The sequence below is a fragment of the Barbatula barbatula genome, assembly GCF_947034865.1.
Source record: "Barbatula barbatula genome assembly, chromosome: 24".
Classification (NCBI taxonomy): Eukaryota; Metazoa; Chordata; class Actinopteri; order Cypriniformes; family Nemacheilidae; genus Barbatula; species Barbatula barbatula.
This window is the reverse complement of record NC_136787.1, coordinates 9473506-9492113: the sequence shown is the minus strand read 5'-3', so window position 1 is coordinate 9492113 and position 18608 is coordinate 9473506. Positions and strand designations below refer to the sequence as shown.

The 18608-nt window shown below is 37.8% G+C and overlaps 2 protein-coding genes across 2 annotated transcripts in view; one reads left to right on the top strand and one right to left on the bottom strand.

Annotated features, from left to right (window-relative positions):
- Positions 1-10256, top strand: part of loxl2a (lysyl oxidase-like 2a) — a 22157-nt gene extending 11901 nt beyond the window's left edge. Inside the window, exons 4-14 of the mRNA XM_079447859.1 lie at positions 36-244; positions 2324-2540; positions 3949-4132; positions 5348-5499; positions 5610-5777; positions 7543-7708; positions 8127-8367; positions 8453-8568; positions 8976-9112; positions 9192-9303; positions 9576-10256. Coding sequence (XP_079303985.1) covers positions 36-244; positions 2324-2540; positions 3949-4132; positions 5348-5499; positions 5610-5777; positions 7543-7708; positions 8127-8367; positions 8453-8568; positions 8976-9112; positions 9192-9303; positions 9576-9640 — 1767 coding nt within the window. The 3' untranslated portion in view covers positions 9641-10256. The remainder of the gene's footprint in view (positions 1-35; positions 245-2323; positions 2541-3948; positions 4133-5347; positions 5500-5609; positions 5778-7542; positions 7709-8126; positions 8368-8452; positions 8569-8975; positions 9113-9191; positions 9304-9575) is intronic.
- Positions 10253-18608, bottom strand: r3hcc1 (R3H domain and coiled-coil containing 1). The gene is made up of 8 exons (XM_079447860.1): positions 18463-18608; positions 15533-15676; positions 14902-15039; positions 14331-14817; positions 14054-14226; positions 13271-13341; positions 13074-13169; positions 10253-11768 (listed from the first exon to the last, which is right to left on the bottom strand). Exons 4-8 carry the CDS (start codon positions 14742-14744, stop codon positions 11659-11661), a joined length of 864 nt encoding a protein of 287 aa, XP_079303986.1. The 5' UTR covers positions 14745-14817; positions 14902-15039; positions 15533-15676; positions 18463-18608; the 3' UTR covers positions 10253-11658.

Sequence of the window (18608 nt, the reverse complement as noted above, 5' to 3'; positions counted from 1 at the left end):
ACAGATTAAGAGGGTTTCTTTTGCTTCCACCTCAGACCATCGAGGAGAGGGTGGAAGAGATCCGCATGCGACCCATATCGTCCCATCTCAAGCGCATCCCCATCACAGAGGGCTTCGTAGAAGTTAAGGACAAAGGGAAATGGAGGCAGTTCTGCGATGAAGAATGGACACAAATGAACAGCCGAGTCGTTTGTGGGATGTACGGATTCCCCGGAGAAAAGAAATACAGCAACAAAATCTACAAGTAAGGAAATATTCCCCTTATATAATGAGCTCCGGCAGATCAGATATGATTCGTTCAACATTTGTTTTGTTGTGCTTGGTAAGGCAAGGGGCAGTGAGTCATGCATGAATTACAATAACTTTGTATCCCTGTTTGGCAAAAATATATGCTTAAAGAAAAGTCAAGTTTAAAGTCACCATGGAAATAAATGCGGGAGTTGCGCTCAGATACGTGTGAACTCCCCTTTCGGGTGAATCATGTCCAGATTGCCAGATTGTTTCCCAACATAATTCCTGGCTGCTTCCCATGCAGCAGAGAACATTATGTTTTCTCAGTTTCTCTGTTAGGGACGTTTAACTATAAACATGTCTATAAAGTTTCCCTGTGATAAATCTGTGAATAACTGCTTTGCTGTTCAGCAGGAGAACTTTTTTATATGTGATATTATAAAACACTGTTACACGGCCAGTGCCCACGCATGCATGCATTTATAAAAACAGAACATTCTTGAAGATAAATATTTTTCTATATTTGTTTTTACATCCAACCACATGCTTAAAAAAGACTGATATTTAAGGCTGAGGTATGTGTGTGTATGTTTGTTGGAACATTTTATAAAGGTGGGGTGGTTAAATCACCGGACATGTGACCTGACCTTTCCATCAGAAACACCCTGAGGCACAAACATTTGAAAGTACACTTGTGTTTGTGTCCCTCTTCTTCCTTCTGCTTGTTTAGTCACACCCTTTTATTAAATGGTATTTATTTGTGTACCCTCCAGCATCTGAGGTGAGGTTCTGTGCATTGAAAGGTGTGACCGGATAACTGCTTGTTTTAGCCTGACGTATTAAAAGACTTCTTTTGTCAATTTAATGCGCTTGCCACAAAAAAACTAGATAGAGGTAATAATAGTTCCCATCGACAACAAATATGCTGAAGATTAACAATAATTGACAATCATTTTTTCATGCGTCCCTAGAAGAAAATGTTATTGCTCAGAAGTTGCTCTTTTGTAGCTCAGAGATTTGAGTTCTCCATCATTTCATTTATGTGTCAGTCTCAGATGTTTGTCCTAAAATTGCTTAGGACAATTTAAATAGAAACAAATGAGGCGAATGTTAAAGTATTTGTAGAGAATGGTGGTGTTGTATACACTGTGCAAAACTGCAGTTTTACAGAATTTCACTTTTTTTGGTTTTGGTGTAGAGAATTTTCACACATTTTCTTTAAAGCTGTAAACTGTAAATGTTGAAGTTGGGTGTGAAATAAAATGAAAAACATGTCATGTCACTCTATAAAAAAGATTTTAACAGTAAAATAATCTGGACTTTGAGATATTAAAGAGATCTCACCTAACATGCAGACATATGCAGATTGTATTTTTGATAGTGTGTACATTAATAGGAATCCTTTTCTTATTTGAGTTTACATTGTTGTTGTTGAAAGCAGGATAGAAGCTTTGCACGTGTATACGATTTTATTGTTCAGGTATAAAGCAGAAGAAACGTTGTACTCCTTAAGGGAAACTTCACCCAAAAATAAAAATGTATGTCATGAATTACTCAACATCAAGTGGTTCCAAACCTGTTTACATTTCTTTGTTCTGTTAAACACAAATATAGACATTTAGAAGAATGTTAGCAATTGAGATTTCTTGGGTAGTCAAAAAATAGTTTGTTTTCCTAAATTCTTCAAAATATATAAACAATTTTAAACCATTGAAGTTAATGGTGCCCCATGAATCTCAGTTGCTTACACTTTTCTAAATGTATTTCTTTGTCTACAACCAATCAAAGAAATGTATACAGGTTTGGAACAACTTCATGACAAGAATGTGAATTTTTGGGTGGAGTATCCCCTTAACTGATCTGCTGATCAGGGCACACATAGTGAAGATGTTTTAGTGAAGATGTAGGGTGAGCATAGCTGAACTAGAACTTTCTCTGACCTCTGCACATGATATGAGAATCATGGGAAAAGTCCCGTTTTCTCTGGCTTGCTGTTGAAACAGCGTAACACAATAACTGCCACAGGCAATGTCATATCCTGTTAATAGTGCTAACAGAACTGAACTGAACGAGTCTATGTACCCTCTTTCAGATCACTGTCCATGCGAAAGAGGAAAAACTACTGGGGTTTCTCCGTGAACTGTACAGGAAATGAGGCCCACCTGTCGAGCTGTAGACTGGGCAAACCCCTGCAACAAAAGAGGAACGGCACCTGTGGACGTGGCCTGCCCGTGGTAGTCAGCTGCGTGCCTGGGAGAGCTTTTGCCCCCTCGTCCTCTCTTGGCTTAAGAAAGGCCTACAGACCAGCGGTTAGTTGCATGCACAGAATAAATGACATCAGCATTATTAGTCTCATGATTTGATTACCTGTGGTTTCTAACACTGCTGTGTCATCCACAATGACATCACATCATCTACTGTCACATATTTTCCAGTTAGCAATGACTGTTGCACACATGTAATTTCATTTTAAATCTTTTCCCGCTGACTGCGGTGTGAAGGGTTGAATCTTTATTCCTGAAAGAATTTCTCTCATCTTCATTTCCTGGGAATCATTACAGTCATTCGGCCTGGAAATAATAGCAGCGGCACATGCAAGGTCATGCAGTACAATAAATAGCACGTTTCCTGTTGGGATGAAAGGGATATTACATAATGTTTGAATACAAATGCAGAGTGCTGATGTGAGTGTATTTATACAAGCGGTGAAACTACAGCTTGTCAGTGCTGTGGACTGTTATCTGGAACATATTCATAAAGAGACGGCTAGATTGAAAAAACACAGCTGTGATGAAGGGTTTTTCATTTTGGGTGTGTTGATTCACTGAAACATTAAAAAAAAAATTCACAGGCAACCCAATCAAAAAGAAACACACTACAAGCCAAATATAATTCACTTTTTTATACTTTTAAGTGTATATATCCCTCAAAAGATTGAATAGTATAGGCCAAATACATTCAGACTTCTCTCAGTAAAGGAGTATGTAAACGTAATTAACAAAAGTATATATCTGAGAAGTAAATAAAAAGTAGTCTGAAAGCAATATGTAGCCTAAAAGAAGCATATGAATACCACACTAAATTAATCTTCTTTTTCACTTGAATAAATGTATTTGTTAAGTGTGAGACATGACAGCTTCCCTGCATTGAGCTGAGTGAATGAGTAAAATAATCTTGAAAGCAACTTTTACTATTTTACATATTTCTTCATTCAAGACTTTTATTTTGTTTCGCTTTGTTTCCTATTTACTTGTCCTAAGTTCCTGTTTGTTATTAGCTGTCATGGTCACGCCCTATGTTGAATGTTGCAGTGGCGCCGCCATCTTGGGAGGATCATTCTCCACTGCGATTGTTGTTTTAATATGTACCGTTACTTGTTTTGTTTGATATATGGAGTACTCGCAAGTGAAAGAACCAGGGCATTTCAAGAGCGACTCTGCGTAATGCTATCAGAGGTTTTAACACAGCAAGACCGACCTACCATAGTTATATTTTAAAATCAAAAAGAAAAACAAAACACTGCATTGAACGTACTAGCAGCGATGCTACCAAGATGGCGAAACCTCCTTTGTGTGTGTTAAACTTCTCAGCAACATAAAGCTAAAGACGCTCAGAACACATGAGCAATGCCCTGATAACCTAGCCTAGCATCAACTGAAAATGTTGTTTCTAACCTTAAAATTATCCCATTAATTTCCTTTATGTATGATTTTCTAGCAACCCCTGGTGCGTCTGCGGGGAGGTGCGAATGTTGGTGAGGGGCGAGTGGAGGTGCTAAAGAATGGAGTCTGGGGTACGATCTGTCACGATAACTGGGACCTGAGGGCCGCCACTGTGGTGTGTCGAGAGCTGGGCTATGGTAGCGCCAAAGAGGCTTTTACTGGGGCAAAGTTAGGACAAGGTCAGTGTGCATTCTCTCTTATTTCACTTATTGAAAAACGTACGTAGAATATGAACATCTATCATGAATGTTTTGCTTCTCACACTTGAATTGAAATGACAGCAGTAGTCTTTGGCCTTCACCAGACAGTCATGGATCACAGCCTTTTAAAGTATCTTTGATCAGATGCATTAGAGCATTCCTGAGCCAGGAGACTCAGCTGTGTTCTCAAACATCTGTTCTCCAACTGGAGACGTACAGAGTCTTCAGACAGGCTTAAAACTTGCATGCACACTTTTTTGCATAAACAGTAATACACATAAGAGAAATACACATGCACATACACATGCATTAAAGGGATAGTTCACCCAAAAATAAAAAATTCTGTCATCATTTATTCACTTTCTTGTCATTTCAAACCTGTATGACTCTCTTCTGCAAAACACAAAAAATATATTTTGAGGAAAGTTGGTAACCGAATAACAGCGGTACCTATAAATGTTATGCTATGGACATAAAAACCAATGCAAGTGAATGAGTACCACTGCTATGTGTTTTGTGTTCTGCGGCAAAAAAGTCGAACAGGTTTGAAATGACAAGAAAGTTAGTAAATGATTTTTCATTGATGGGTGAACTATCTCTTTAAGATTCTCAAACATTTTTGTTTACTTTGTATTTTTTTAATGTATATTTAAACATTTTGCACACAGGAAATCTGAAATGGAGTTTATTTCATTTTCATCAGACATTTGCATCCAACTGTCAATATAAGGGAAAGGGTTTGAGAACGCTTTACAAACGAAACGGGAACCACATTGCAGTCTTTCGTTCATTTTGTAGATTTATTGCATAGGATCTTCACTTAATTCTTCAGCTATGAGAACAAAACTTTAAAGCACCTACCAAACTGCAAGTATTCATTTGTATAATTCTCTTTTCCCATTCACATCCCTTTCTCCGACTCTCTAAAGTCTTATTTTCTCAAGCGATAAAGTTGACAGTGTACTTGAAAATCAGATAGTAAACATCACCATGACTCCATGCTTGTGATACAGACTAAACAAATACAAACACACTCCAGCTCTCCCGAGATACAACACACCTCCCGAAAGAAAATTCATGTGATGTTAACTTATAAATACAACTTTCTGGCACATCTTACATTTCATGCAAAGGAATGCTTGTTCTGTGTATGACACTCGATGTTCATTGGAATTCGCTCTTCGATTTTCTCAGGAATGGGTCCGGTCCATATGAACGAGGTAGAGTGCTCTGGATTTGAGAAGTCGCTCACTGACTGCTACTTCAATAATGATGCGTTGGGCTGCAGTCATGAGGAAGACGCTGGCGTACGTTGTAATGTACCGGCCATGGGCTTCCAAAAGAGGGTAAGAACTTTCACACAACATTTAATGAATGTGCTGAAATGGAAAGCTCACACAAGAAATAATGGAATGAAAAAGAAACCTCATTAAACTATTTAATTCCATCGCTATAGATTCGTTTAAGCGGAGGAAGAAACCCGTATGAGGGACGTGTGGAGGTTCTAGCTGAGAGGAATGGTTCTCTGGTGTGGGGAACCATTTGTAGTGAAAACTGGGGGATCATAGAGGCGATGGTGGTCTGCAGACAGCTGGGATTAGGCTTCGCCAGCCATGCATTTCAGGTAAATAAAGAAAGAAGTCCCCATTTGTTTTTCATTTGACACGCCTTGTGGCTAATGTGGTATCACTTTTTCATACAACAAACGTTTTTTTTTAGGATTCCATAGTAAAAGTGTTGGCAAGAATTAAATGTGTCTTTTATCCACCCCCACGTCATTCAAAACCTGTATATTACACTTGTTTAATGTCAAACACAAAAGAAGATATTTTGAGAAATGTCTTTTTGGTTTTGTTCATTCAATGGGAGGCCCAATGTTGTTTGGTTACCAACATTCTTCAAAATATCTTCTTTTGTGTTCCGTAATAGAAAGAAAAGTTAACCAGATTTAGAATGACACAAGGGTGAGTACATTTCCACTTTTTAGGATGATATCTTAAAGGATCAGTCCACCCTAAAATCTTCATTTACTCACCCTCAAATTGTTCCAAATCTGTATAAATGTCTTTGTTCTGTTGAACACAAAAGAAGATATTTTGAAGAATGTAGAAAGACTAACAGTTCTGGCGCACTTTTGACTACCATTGTCATACTATAGTAGTCAATGATGGCCAATAACTGTTTGGTTACAAGCATTCGTCCAAACATCTTTCTCTGTGCTCATCAAAACAAACCAACTGAAACAGATTTGAAACAATTCGAGTAAATGATGAATACATTTTCGTATTATTTATTTTTGGGTGAACTATCCCTTTAAGAGCTTGGGGCGCTTGTACTTGAATGACATCCTGGTGATAAACTTACAAATTCAGCTCTGGAAACCATTTATATATTATAAAAGCTATAGGATCAGTTTGACGGGCGGTTTAATGAGTGGAAACTGAAAACTCCAAAGTGCCACTGCAGGCTAATGCCATTATTAAATGTTATTATGAGGATGGCTGAAATTCTCCAGTAATTGAGGCGCGTGGCCGCGTGTCAAGACAATTTGGACGTAATGGCGTCGACCTCACGTCGCAAACCAAATCTACTATCATGTGTGCATTAGTGTGACGATGAAAAGAGTCTTGAGAAACACGTGGGATGTTTAAGCGGTCGTTTTTCTTTAAAGGAACTCAAACGATTATTGAGATCTTTCATTATTTATGTTAAAAACGCGTTAGGATGTTTGTGCACTTGTTTTGGTAGCTTGTCACGTTTCTGTAGGACCGTAACCAAAGCTCAAAATTTGCAAGAAACGACTTCCAGATGTCAGGGTGATCATTAAAACAAGATTTATCTGACGGTCTGGACCGGCGGGTCTTTCCAGACAGCATGTGTGGAAAAGAGGGGTAGAGGAAGGAAGAGAGAGAGGGAGAGAGAGAGAGAGCACATGGAAAATAAGACAGAAAATGTCTCGCGAGGAGCTTATCTTTCAGATGAGTGAGGGAGGCTAGAATGAGTCAGCTCAAGAGACAAAACACATGGAAAACCGAAATCATGCTTTACCGTTACTCACCATGAACATATGTTTGTTCAGTAATACGTTTTGAAAGACTTTCCGTGGGGTACAGAATGCTTTTTCAGACCGCTACACTTACGCAACAGCTGTAATGAGAAACAATCGCTTAAACAGCTGCCCAAGTCACGTGTGAAAAATGTAAGCACAGCGCCCTCGTTTGGTAAGGAGGTGAAATGACGCGTCCGATGTCGCACGATTTTTCATTCCCATGATGAAATGCACTAAAATAAAAGCGTAATCATTTTGCACTCAGCAATGAATTAAGTGATTTTATATGAAGAAATGAAATAGTGTTATTATGTGTAGCCTAATGTGTGTTTTCGTGTAGGAGACGTGGTACTGGTCTGGAGACAGCAGTGCTGATCATGTTGTGATGAGTGGGGTCAGATGTTCAGGGACTGAGATGAGTCTCACTCAGTGTCTCCATCACGGGAAACATCTCAACTGCCCGAAAGGAGGCGGACGCTTCGCTGCTGGAGTCTCGTGCTCAGACAGTAAGACATTTACTTGTGTTTGTCAGATGCTTTTATTCATTGTGAACTGGGGTACATTTGAGTTCATGGCTATGATGACATCATGACATCGTTGAATTGACAGTGCACCCCATAAATGAACGTTTTGTCATCATGTACTTGTCATTTCAATACGGTATGACTGACTTCAAGAAGAAAGTCATATTCAGTTAGGATAAAACATGGGGAAATTTAGTTTCCTGGCTGAAGTATCCCTTTAAGAGTTTAATTCTAGCTCTTAGCAATACATCTCTAGAAACACGATCGATCACCTTCATAAACAATGATAATATACCACCGGTTAGTCTGTCTGTGTGATGTATTGAGCTGGCAATCTAAACCTCAATCTAACTGCATGGAGGAATTTGCTCTTGCTGACCTCTGAACTCATGACTCACAGCGGCCCCTGACCTGGTGCTAAATGCTCAGATCGTGGAGCAGACCACCTATCTGGAGGACAGGCCCATGTACGCCCTGCAGTGCGCCCTTGAAGAGAACTGCCTCTCCAGCACGGCGAAACAAGGCGACCACAGCTCGTACCGACGCCTGCTCCGTTTCTCATCCCAGATCCATAACTTGGGGCAATCCGACTTCAGACCCAAGCTGGGATACCACGCCTGGACCTGGCACGAGTGTCACAGGCAAGATCATCTCGGATCACAAAATAAAGTTTGATTTTGAAATACAGCCATGTGATGATGGGTATCATCTTGTTTATTTGTGCAGGCATTATCACAGTATGGAGGTCTTTACACACTATGATCTTCTGAGTCTGAATGGTACCAAGATTGCAGAAGGTCACAAGGCCAGTTTCTGTTTGGAGGACACTCAGTGTGATGAAGGTGAGAACTCACCAGACTATTGGATGCAGTTATAGACTAAAGCACCATTAGAAACTAAAAGTAACCTACCTACCTTTTGATCACAGTTTTGTGTTTGGGGCTTTCTGCTGAAAATAAAAATAAATCATGAAATATTCAGCCCCGTGTCTTTCCCAACCTGTATGACTTTATTTATAGCACAACAAATGTTTTGAAGGCTGTTGGTAACCAAATAACATTGGCTCACATTAACTTTTATTTTATGGACACAAAACACAGAAGAAAGATTCATAAACAGGTTTTGAACGGTGAATAAAAGATTACATCATTTTGATTTTGTGTAACCATCCCTTTAAATGACAAAACTAACAATCATAAAGTCTTTTTTAAGAATAAATGTTCAACAATTGCCATTTTCTTTAATGCAGGCATTCAGAAACGATATCTTTGCGCCAACTTTGGGGAGCAGGGCATCACCGTTGGCTGCTGGGACACCTATAGACACGACATTGACTGTCAGTGGATCGACATCACAGATGTGAAACCAGGAGATTATATTTTCCAGGTACAATAAACGCAAATTGAAATCAGAAAACAAATTGAACATGTGCGTTGAGTTCTTACAGAAATTACTCGTTTCATAGGTTGTGATCAATCCTAACTATGATGTAGCAGAATCAGATTACACCAACAATGTTTTGAAGTGCAAGTGTCGCTATGATGGACACAGAATATGGACGTATAACTGTCATACAGGCAAGTGTTTTGAAGTCTTTTTCATTTATTCCTGTTAGTATAAAAAATATCAAATGTCAATATAATATTTCTGACAGATTTCAGATTTTTGGATGATCTATCCCTTACATATATTTTATATTATTATTCATATATTTTCTACATTATTGCTGTCACACCATAGGGCGGTTTATTTGTCAACTTCCCATTTCCAGAAGGCAAAAATGTTTTGCATCGTATCAAATTGAACATGTTACATGTGAGTAATTTAACCTCTACCTCTTTTTTGCTAGGTGGCTCACGGAGTTCAGACATGGATGAATACCCTGGAATGAGCAACCAGTTGTACCATAGATAGAAGAGACAGAGAAAATCAAACCGAAGGCTCTCAGTGGAGGATGCTGCAAACTATCACTCAAGACTGTTGAAACATAACTGACCACTAGAGAGACACCAGCACTTCAAGAGCAGACACGGGCATCTGCTCTGTTGACCGACCTCTAAGTGTACATGTTTAGGTTGAAATGCAGATCGACTCCTCCTGATGCTAGCTTTCCAAACCGAAAGTATTTCATTTTGTGAATTGTACTGTACCGAGTGCATTTCTGTTGCTTGTCATGATGAACTCATGGCATATATAACTGTAACACAAACTGGGATCATCATTAGCTCTTTTTTCCTTGGGCTTTTTTCTGTATTATGTTCCATAAACAAACCTGCAACTGTACTATCTAATGTACAGAGCTGCACGTCGAGTAATTTATTACGTTCAGTCAGGGATTGTGTTTAATATGTATGCAATGTGAAACTATGATTTTCTTGCGTATTTGTGAAGCGTCTTTTGAAAAAAGCTCCCTCCGTTTTATGAGGGTAACTACAACCAGTTACATGGTTTTAAGATAAACTGTGTGTTTGAGTAGAACAACACACATCATGAAACCTTCACATTGCTTTCAATAATAAAAGAATGGAGCAATAAATGCGTTTTATTTTGAGTTTTTATTTCTGAAGGGCCAACAGTTCTGTAAGAACAACAGAAGAAACAAGTTAAAAAATGACAATGCAATAAAACCAACACAAGACAATGTTACACTTCTACATATTTATTGTTTCACTCCCTTTCTAGTTAAATTTTATATGCAGAATATTTCTGAAACGTCTCTCAAAGTACACAAAAACATATTCAGACAATAAATAAACATGTCAATTTAATGTGGAATCAAATCAATCCTTAAATCAAATATTGTACAACTACAGAATCAAGTTCCATTTAGCTGCAAGTAATACATCTGTTTTATTTATACATAGTATTTAATGTGCCAAAAATGCAACACTGTCTCCTTTTCAATCCCCAAAACATTCAAATCCCAAACATACACTGTGCTTAAAATCCAAACTCTAAGAAACAACAGATTCCTGTGAAGGAATGCCATTCATAACAAAACAAATGTGATCATTCCTTCTCAGTGTTCCGGTCTTGTTTGCTTTAATTCCCTGATAAGATGTCTGGCACTGACTTCACTCAATAGATTCAAGAATGGAGTCCAGAATAAACAGTTTAAGAAATTGCTTTAGAGGGTCTATCAAATTAATTCTATATATCTAATAAACAGTTACTTAATGCATTAGTTAACATGATCTAACAATGTTCATTTCTTCTACAGCATTTATTATTCTTACTTCATGTTCCTTTTAGCATTAATACATTTTTTTAATCAAACGTTGTGTCTGTTAACATGAGTTAATGCACCGTGAACTAACATGAATAATTGTATTGACATTAACAAGGATTAATAAATTTGAAAAACTATAATTGTTCATTGTTAGCTAAAGCTTTCATTCCTGTTAACAAATAGCAGCCTATTGTAAGTGTTACCAAAATGTCTCGTCCTAATTGAATTAAGTCACTGTTAATGAAAAGGTGTGTTTGTAATAGTTAGACCAGATGTAAGAGATGCCAGATGTGTTAGTAAGAGGTAACCAAGCAGGCTAAAATAAACAAGGCTGTTTTCCCAAGCCACATTTCCGACTTGAAAGAAGCGAAGAAAAAAGGTGCTTAAATGCTTACCAGAAAACACAATCAGATGGTCAATAAACCATCGGCAGGTTTCTACAATAGAACAGAGCTCAGGAAATGAATAACTGGAACGCTTGTGAGATGCCAAACGCATTGCGATTAAGATTCACTTTACATTCACATCAATGCATCATGGGATTACTCGCTCTATTATTCGTTTATAAAGTCATACACAACTGTCAGCGGGGAGAACAGCAAAATGTGAGCTGTTCTTTACATTTAAAAAAAGATTGAGAGAGTGAATTGTGGCCGTTTAGTAATCGCTTTGAGATTTTGTAAAAACTATAGTCTTTTTGGAGTCAGAACCGCTTGTCTTTTGATCCTCCTCTCAAACCCAGTGCTCTGGTCACCATCCGCCGAGCGACCTCTGTGTCTGTACGTGGCCTCTCCTTCACCGGCTGAATAAATTCTGTGTGACAACAAGTACTTGTCAATAAACATATAAAAAGAGACATTGTACCTATTGTGATATCAGCTGATTTTGAACAACTCAAATGATACAAGTTAACAACATGTGACAAAAATCCCAAGTTCACGCTTTACAGCCACGGAAGAAAATGAAGAGACCATTCTAAATTTTCATATATTCACAATTTCTAGATGTATTTTGGCCATTCCACTCCAGTGTCTGTTGAATTTCAACAAAATCAAACCTCTGGAGTGACATTTAGTCCATCCAAAAGCAATGTGAAAGACTCACAGCATGACAAGACGCATGAAAACTGGGAGTAAAATCAAGGTTATCACATAAAAACTATAATTTTGTAAATTTTCCTAAATACAGGTACAAATATAACTGTTGTATTGCTGAAAAGGGAATATGAACTTATTTATTTGAGCTCAGAAAAAATTCAGAGCAAACAAATAATAGCCTTTTCTGCTATTTTCACCCGTTTCTTCAGATTTCTTTCCGCAAATTTGGCAGAAATATTGTTAGTAGATCACAGAATGAAACAAAAATGATTGTTTTACCTATAGACATGTGCCTATAAATAGTACATTTTGCAGCAAATCATTTGGACAGTTTATTTAACAAATGAAATATAAATATGTCTGCAGTAAGGTAGGCGGGGTGAGAGCCGGGTTTCAAGGCCGGTGTGTGAGCTGTGCGCGCACTGGTCTCATATCACGGAGGAGAACGGGAGCATAAGAGGACGAGCGACTGGACTGTCAGTGAGCGAGGACCAGGACTGGCTTTTAGTTATGGTTTGTGTGCGTCTCAGACAGTCACCAGTGAATTATTTCTTAATTAAATATGTTTGAATGTTTGCCGGTTCCCGTCTCCTTCCTTCCTCTTATTGAATCTTGTTACAATGTCTTTTAATAATACCATACATGACATTATATGTACAAATGATTAAACCAAAATGCCTGTTCGTGACAAGCAGCCGGCTGTTATCGCGAAATAAGCCCCTTCAGTGTGATCCAAAACCCTCCACTTCACAACGGGTCCTGATCACACTGTCGGGGGCTTATTTCTGCGATAACAACCGGCTGCCTGTACATTAGCGCATACATTTGATGAGTAAATATTTGTAAATTGTAGATGTAAAACACAATATAAAGGGTTATTAAAGGGTATGATGCATTATAATTGTTCATGTGTGTTGTAATACAATAATTGTTGTTGTTAAGAATTTTCAAATACTATTTCTGAAGTTTCATCTTGTACATATATATGCTAAAATGATAAATAGTTCTGGATATGTTATACCTGCTCGTCTCATTGCTTTCCACTTTGCTTTCTGACTTCCCTCTGACAGAGGACGGGTCTTCAGTAATGGGTGCTTAAGGGAGAGCGCCTGTTCAGCTAACAAGAGAAACAGATATATAAGGAACGCACATCACAGATACAGATTGTACATTTATGATAATGATAATAAAATAACAGTTGTGGGCTTGAAATAATACCTGCTGCCTGACTTGAGAATATACCGAGTGCATGAGTGTCATTTACCCAATTGATCTTCATGCCCCCCTCACTGTAAACAAACAAGTGTGTCATATTTATGTTAGATTTAAGAATTTAAGAACTTCACTTTCAACATTCATTTTCATGATATTTTACTCAACCCTGTTGTCATACAAGATGTTTATATCTTTTTTCTTTAGTCGAAATTTTTTTTTGGATGAAAATATTCCAGGATTATTCTCCATATAGTGGACTTCAGTGGACTCCAAACGGTTGAAGGTCAAAATTACAATTTCAGTGCAGCTTCAAAGGGCTTTAAATCTACGAGACGATGAATAAGGGTCTAACGAAACGTTCGGCCATTTTCATTTTTTTTAAATGTATATGCTTTATAAACACAAATGCTCATCTTGCTCTGTTCTGTGAAGCGCGATCACGACTTCATGTAATTACTGACCTAGAAAGTACCGAGTCAGTGTTTACAAATGTGGAGGAGGACTGTTCAAAAGTTGTTTAATGTTCAAGGACACATATTCAATTGTCTTTGTGTCAGTTTTTTGTTTAAAACGGTCATTTTGTGGCACTGAAACTGTAATTTTGACCTTCAACCGTTTGGAGTCCATTGAAGTCCACTATATGGAGAATAATCCTGCAAAGTTTTCATCAAAACCTAAATTTCTTTTCGACTAAAGAAAAAAATACAAACATCTTGGATGACAACGGGGTGAGTAAATTGTTTTACACATTCCTGTCAGAACAGAGAGAGAGAGGTGATGTATTACCTGAAGTCGACAAAAGCATTGAGGAGATCATCAGTTTTGAAGATGTCAGGGAAGTCATAGATCTCAATGACATGGGAGAACTCATTTTGGTCGAGCCAGATAGTTGCAAAAGCAGAATAGTCATTGCAGGTTTTCTGTATGACAACATCCTTGTGTTTCAGGTTGGCTTTGACCTAACACAACCCCATTACAAAAAGACAAAACATAACAGTTAAAAGAGACAGCAGTTATTTATAAAATAATATTTCTAGTAAAAGCAGAGCATTTTGTTGCTTACCTCAGAGTACAGCTGTTCAGTTTCTTCACTGTTGGGTAGCTGGATAGTTTCATCAGTGGGAACGACTGTGTTTATACAGTTTTCATCATCTCGATCATCTAATGTCATGGATGTTAATAAAGGCACGGTCTGGTCACAGGCAGGAGGATCGTTCAGTGATTGGTTTGTACTATTCACGTCTGGCTCCTGATTGGTTACAAGCGGTCCCTTCATGATGTCCTCAGAGCTGGATTCTTCTGAAGTGCTCAAGCTGTTCTCGCAAGGGTTGAGGTTCAGTTGTTCGAAATCTGGCAAGTTTTCCGACACATTCTGTCTTATAGCACGCGGAACATAAACAGGCTTGTCTGGCCTTCTGGCTCTTCTTCTGTTGTTGAATGTGGTTTCTGGTGGTCGGCGGTTGCCTCTGGCCCCCATTCCCCTGCCCCGACAGTGCGGTCGCTCATAGGAACTGTGCTCTGTCTCTCTGCAATCTTCCTCCACGTGCAACCTGGCAAAACCCCATATTGATGAGATGACGAAACAATCTTTCCTTGAAAGAGTAAAGGTATCAACTTGATATCTGATCAGGTACCTGAGATGGGAATGGCAGAGAACAGTTCTGCGAGCCCAGCCACAACCCACAGAGAAGGTGGTGAGGTCAGGGTGGTTCAAAGTGGTTTTGTGAATTAGGAAGCGAAGTCGGCTTGGAAGAGGTGGGAATAGTAGGACGCTACAACAGAGAAACGAGATGAGATAACATTCCGTGACGTCCTGGGAGCTACATATACAGTACAATTGAGTGATGTGGCAGTTTAGGCAGGCAACTACATTTCAAAAGAAAGGTTTGAGTGCTGAATCATAGGGTCGTTCTGCATTGAACTGACCATAAATTGGAAACTTCCAAAGCTAAAATTTTAGATTTTTTCTTAAATTTAAACAATGAAGAAAGCCATGGATGAATATATATTGTGTTATCCATCTTATATTAAAAAAATTTGCATAGGGGGGTCAATATGTCACTAGTCAAAAATAAAATTGGAAGCCAAATAACAAGGGATGAGATGAAAAATGACTCGAGTAAAATCTGTTAACTTTAGCACCCTTTGCATTACAGACCGATGGTGAGAGAAAAAATGAAAAAAAGAAACTGCATTAAAATCTTATGCATTTATCAAATTTGCTGACAATAAAGTGATCCCAACCCTCACCATGTGTGATGTTACCTTTTCTGATCATCTTTCTTCTGAAAGGTGAAGATTTCATCCAAGATTGTGTGAATGAATTCACTCTCTTGTTTGGGGAGGTAACAGCCATCAATGCAAGGAAGAGCCAGTGTGTTAAGAGGATGAACCACAGCAGGGTTAGCCCTAGTTTTAACACATTCATTTAAGAAATACGGTGAACAAAAGATAAGTAACTTGAAAAACAGACTTCATTATGCATGGGACGGTTTGAAACACGTCTGTTACCTGAGCCATCTCAAAACCACCCACGTAAAGTTGCTTTGACATGTGTCAGAGATTCAGCCTCTGACAAAATCTATAGTTCTTTAAAGATTTAGCACAATGACAAGAGACATGCTGAATTCGAATTGCACGCAGAGAACACGAAGTGCGTTTCATTTGTTTTAGTCTCCCTAAAGACATTATAATGTAATGTATTAGGATAGGGACCGTCTGCAAAGCATAAAAACTGAGTTATTTAATCTACATGTTTCATTTTTTAAACAAATTTCAAATCTAATGGATGTGTGTTGTTAATGGTTCAAAGAAGACATGTTTTATGTTGGTTTTATTTAACTATAGCACAAGAAAAGCTATTGAAACGGAACAAATAAAAAAACTGGCAAAGATTTAGCAGTTTACCGGTTTGAAATTCAGTTTAAATTCATTTAAAACGCACACAGTTTGATGTGTCAATTTCAAGGGGTGTGTCTTGTTACTTGTTCAAGCCTCATATGTAAATCAGGACACACACAATTGAATTAAATCTAAATCTGATAAGATATTTTTTATAAAATATACAGCATTCTATCTCTAGAAGGGTCTTTGAAGGGTCTGGCTTGTTACCGGTTCCTAGACAAACACTTAGATGTTGGTTTACTTCACAAAAGTGTAAAACAACAAAAGCCAATGAAATATGAAAAATGAGATAGTGTGCAGTACAGCGGCCCCTAGAGGATATGCATTGTGTTACAGTTATGTGCATAAAACCAGCATGTAAATGTTGTTCTGTGAAACAGATAACAAGACACACTCTTTGAAGTCAAACTGTGTGCTTTAGAATTCATTTATCCAAATATCTGATTAGTAAACTCAAAGCAACTACGATGTGTTCCTCTAAGGAACAGTATGCTAGGCACTCTTATGAGTTTTTAACTCATTATCCAAAGCAACTTGCAGTGCATTCGTCTGGACTTTGATCAGTATGTGCATTATCTGGGATCGAACCCTGAACCTTGTGTTGCTATGGCAATGCTATACCTGTTGAGTTATTTTTATCAACATCGTTCAATAAAATTAAGTTTGTTAGTTTGTCAATGCTTGTGTTTTACAATCACATGATGCAATTTTGTAAAACTCTAGATACAAAACGTCCATTTTTTAAACATTGCATCATGCTTTTATATCTTTCATGTCAGAATAACAGGTTCAAATACCTAGATACAGTCACTGTGTGTTGTTAGTGCGGTCTACATGGGCCCTGACAATACCACACCGGATATTTTCATTCTCTAAATATCTTGGAAAACAATCATTTCTGGGAAGGTGAATGCAGTCCTAAAATTGGACTGCTGTAATGTTGTTGCATGCATTGCAAAATGAAGAACTTATGATGGTATCAGCGTCATCACCCTCTAAAAAGACAATTAAGAAAAACAATCATTGATTTCAATGACAGATGTCCTGGGATGTTTCCACAAATGAACAGCATTTTAAACTTCAGAATTTGTCCAATAAAACATAAGAGCTTTTCATCTTGTGCCTGATAACGAGAACTGTGTTAAGTGTTTTGCTAAATCTTTGTTTTATCATTTTAAATTCTGTATTTATTCTAACTGAATATCCTGCACTTGCTAATTGCACTTCTGGTTAGACCTTAACTACATTTCGTTACACTGTACTTGTATATGTGTAATGACAATAAAGTTGAATCTAATCTAAAAAAATGGAGTGTAAAGCAAGATAACCTGACTGCAAATGTGTAGACTTGGTCTGAAAATGTTATATTTTATATGAGTGAAAGGCTTCACTGAGTGAGGATGGAGTACCGCATTTTTTGTTTTTGTAATAAGACACATTCTTTGTAAAAAAATATATTTGTTTAAATATCCATAGCACATATTTTGGCATCATTTTACAATCAATGAATAAGAAATGATCAAAAGGTATTGGCCATTATAAATTCTTTGGATTCAGAATTTTTAATAACTTTGATTTCTTTTTTATATTTTATTATTAATAATATAGACACTATTATACCATTACAATTTTTTTAAACGCCCACTGTGTTTGTACATTGAACTTGGACTGTGGTGCATCTGTGCCCTGGGAGACCCCAGTTTGAGTCCTTTCCAGATGCTGCTTCCCTCTCTCCTCCTAAATCACTTCCTGCCTCTCTCGACACAGTCCTATTACTACTAAAGGCGAAAGGCCTGTTTTTTAATCGAATGGGAAATTGATCATTTTTACCCGTTTCACGTAGTTTGCAGACGGTCCCTAACAGGCCACCACTTCAGCGTTATAGCGCATTATGGAATATTGAAACAAATAAAACTGTCGTCTGTGTCAACTAGTTAATACCTTACAAATAACCCCCATTTTATGCATTTAAACTCATCAACTAAAGATCTTTTGACGTTATTCGCGGATGAATATCCGTCTTACATCTAACGTCGAACCAACTTTATATCGGTCTCAAAATCACCCAAACTCGTTATCAAACCCGAAAAGGCGTTTAAACGTTATTTACACCATTCTCAAACAACAACTTATAATGAAATAAAACTTCCTTCCAGGGAAAGAAAGTAATATGAAACTATTCGATCAAACTCATTTTACCATTAGCCAACTAGCATAGCGCTTCATTTGAATTAAAAACAACATCGCTCCCGTAACAAAACGCAACAGATTGAGACAAACAACACACTTACGATGTGGTAAATGTTGTTTGAAGCACTGGGAACGATTTAATCAAAGTAGAAAACAAGCTACAAACACATTTATTTATCTATATAATTTAAACTGACACAAAACTGGCGAGATGGAGATATCCGGTGAAGAGCGCACTCAAGTGGCC

Bases quoted from the DNA above. Each gene is read 5' to 3' on its own strand.
- r3hcc1 (XM_079447860.1), bottom strand. From the start codon at position 14,744: ATGGGGGCCAGAGGCAACCGCCGACCACCAGAAACCACATTCAACAAC. The intron at 13,170-13,270 runs GTATTATTTCAA...TTCTCTTGTTAG, and splicing joins ATTCTCAAGTCAGGCAGCAG to CTGAACAGGCGCTCTCCCTT. The intron at 11,769-13,073 runs GTATAACATATC...GTTGTCACACAG, and splicing joins GAAAGCAATGAGACGAGCAG to AATTTATTCAGCCGGTGAAG.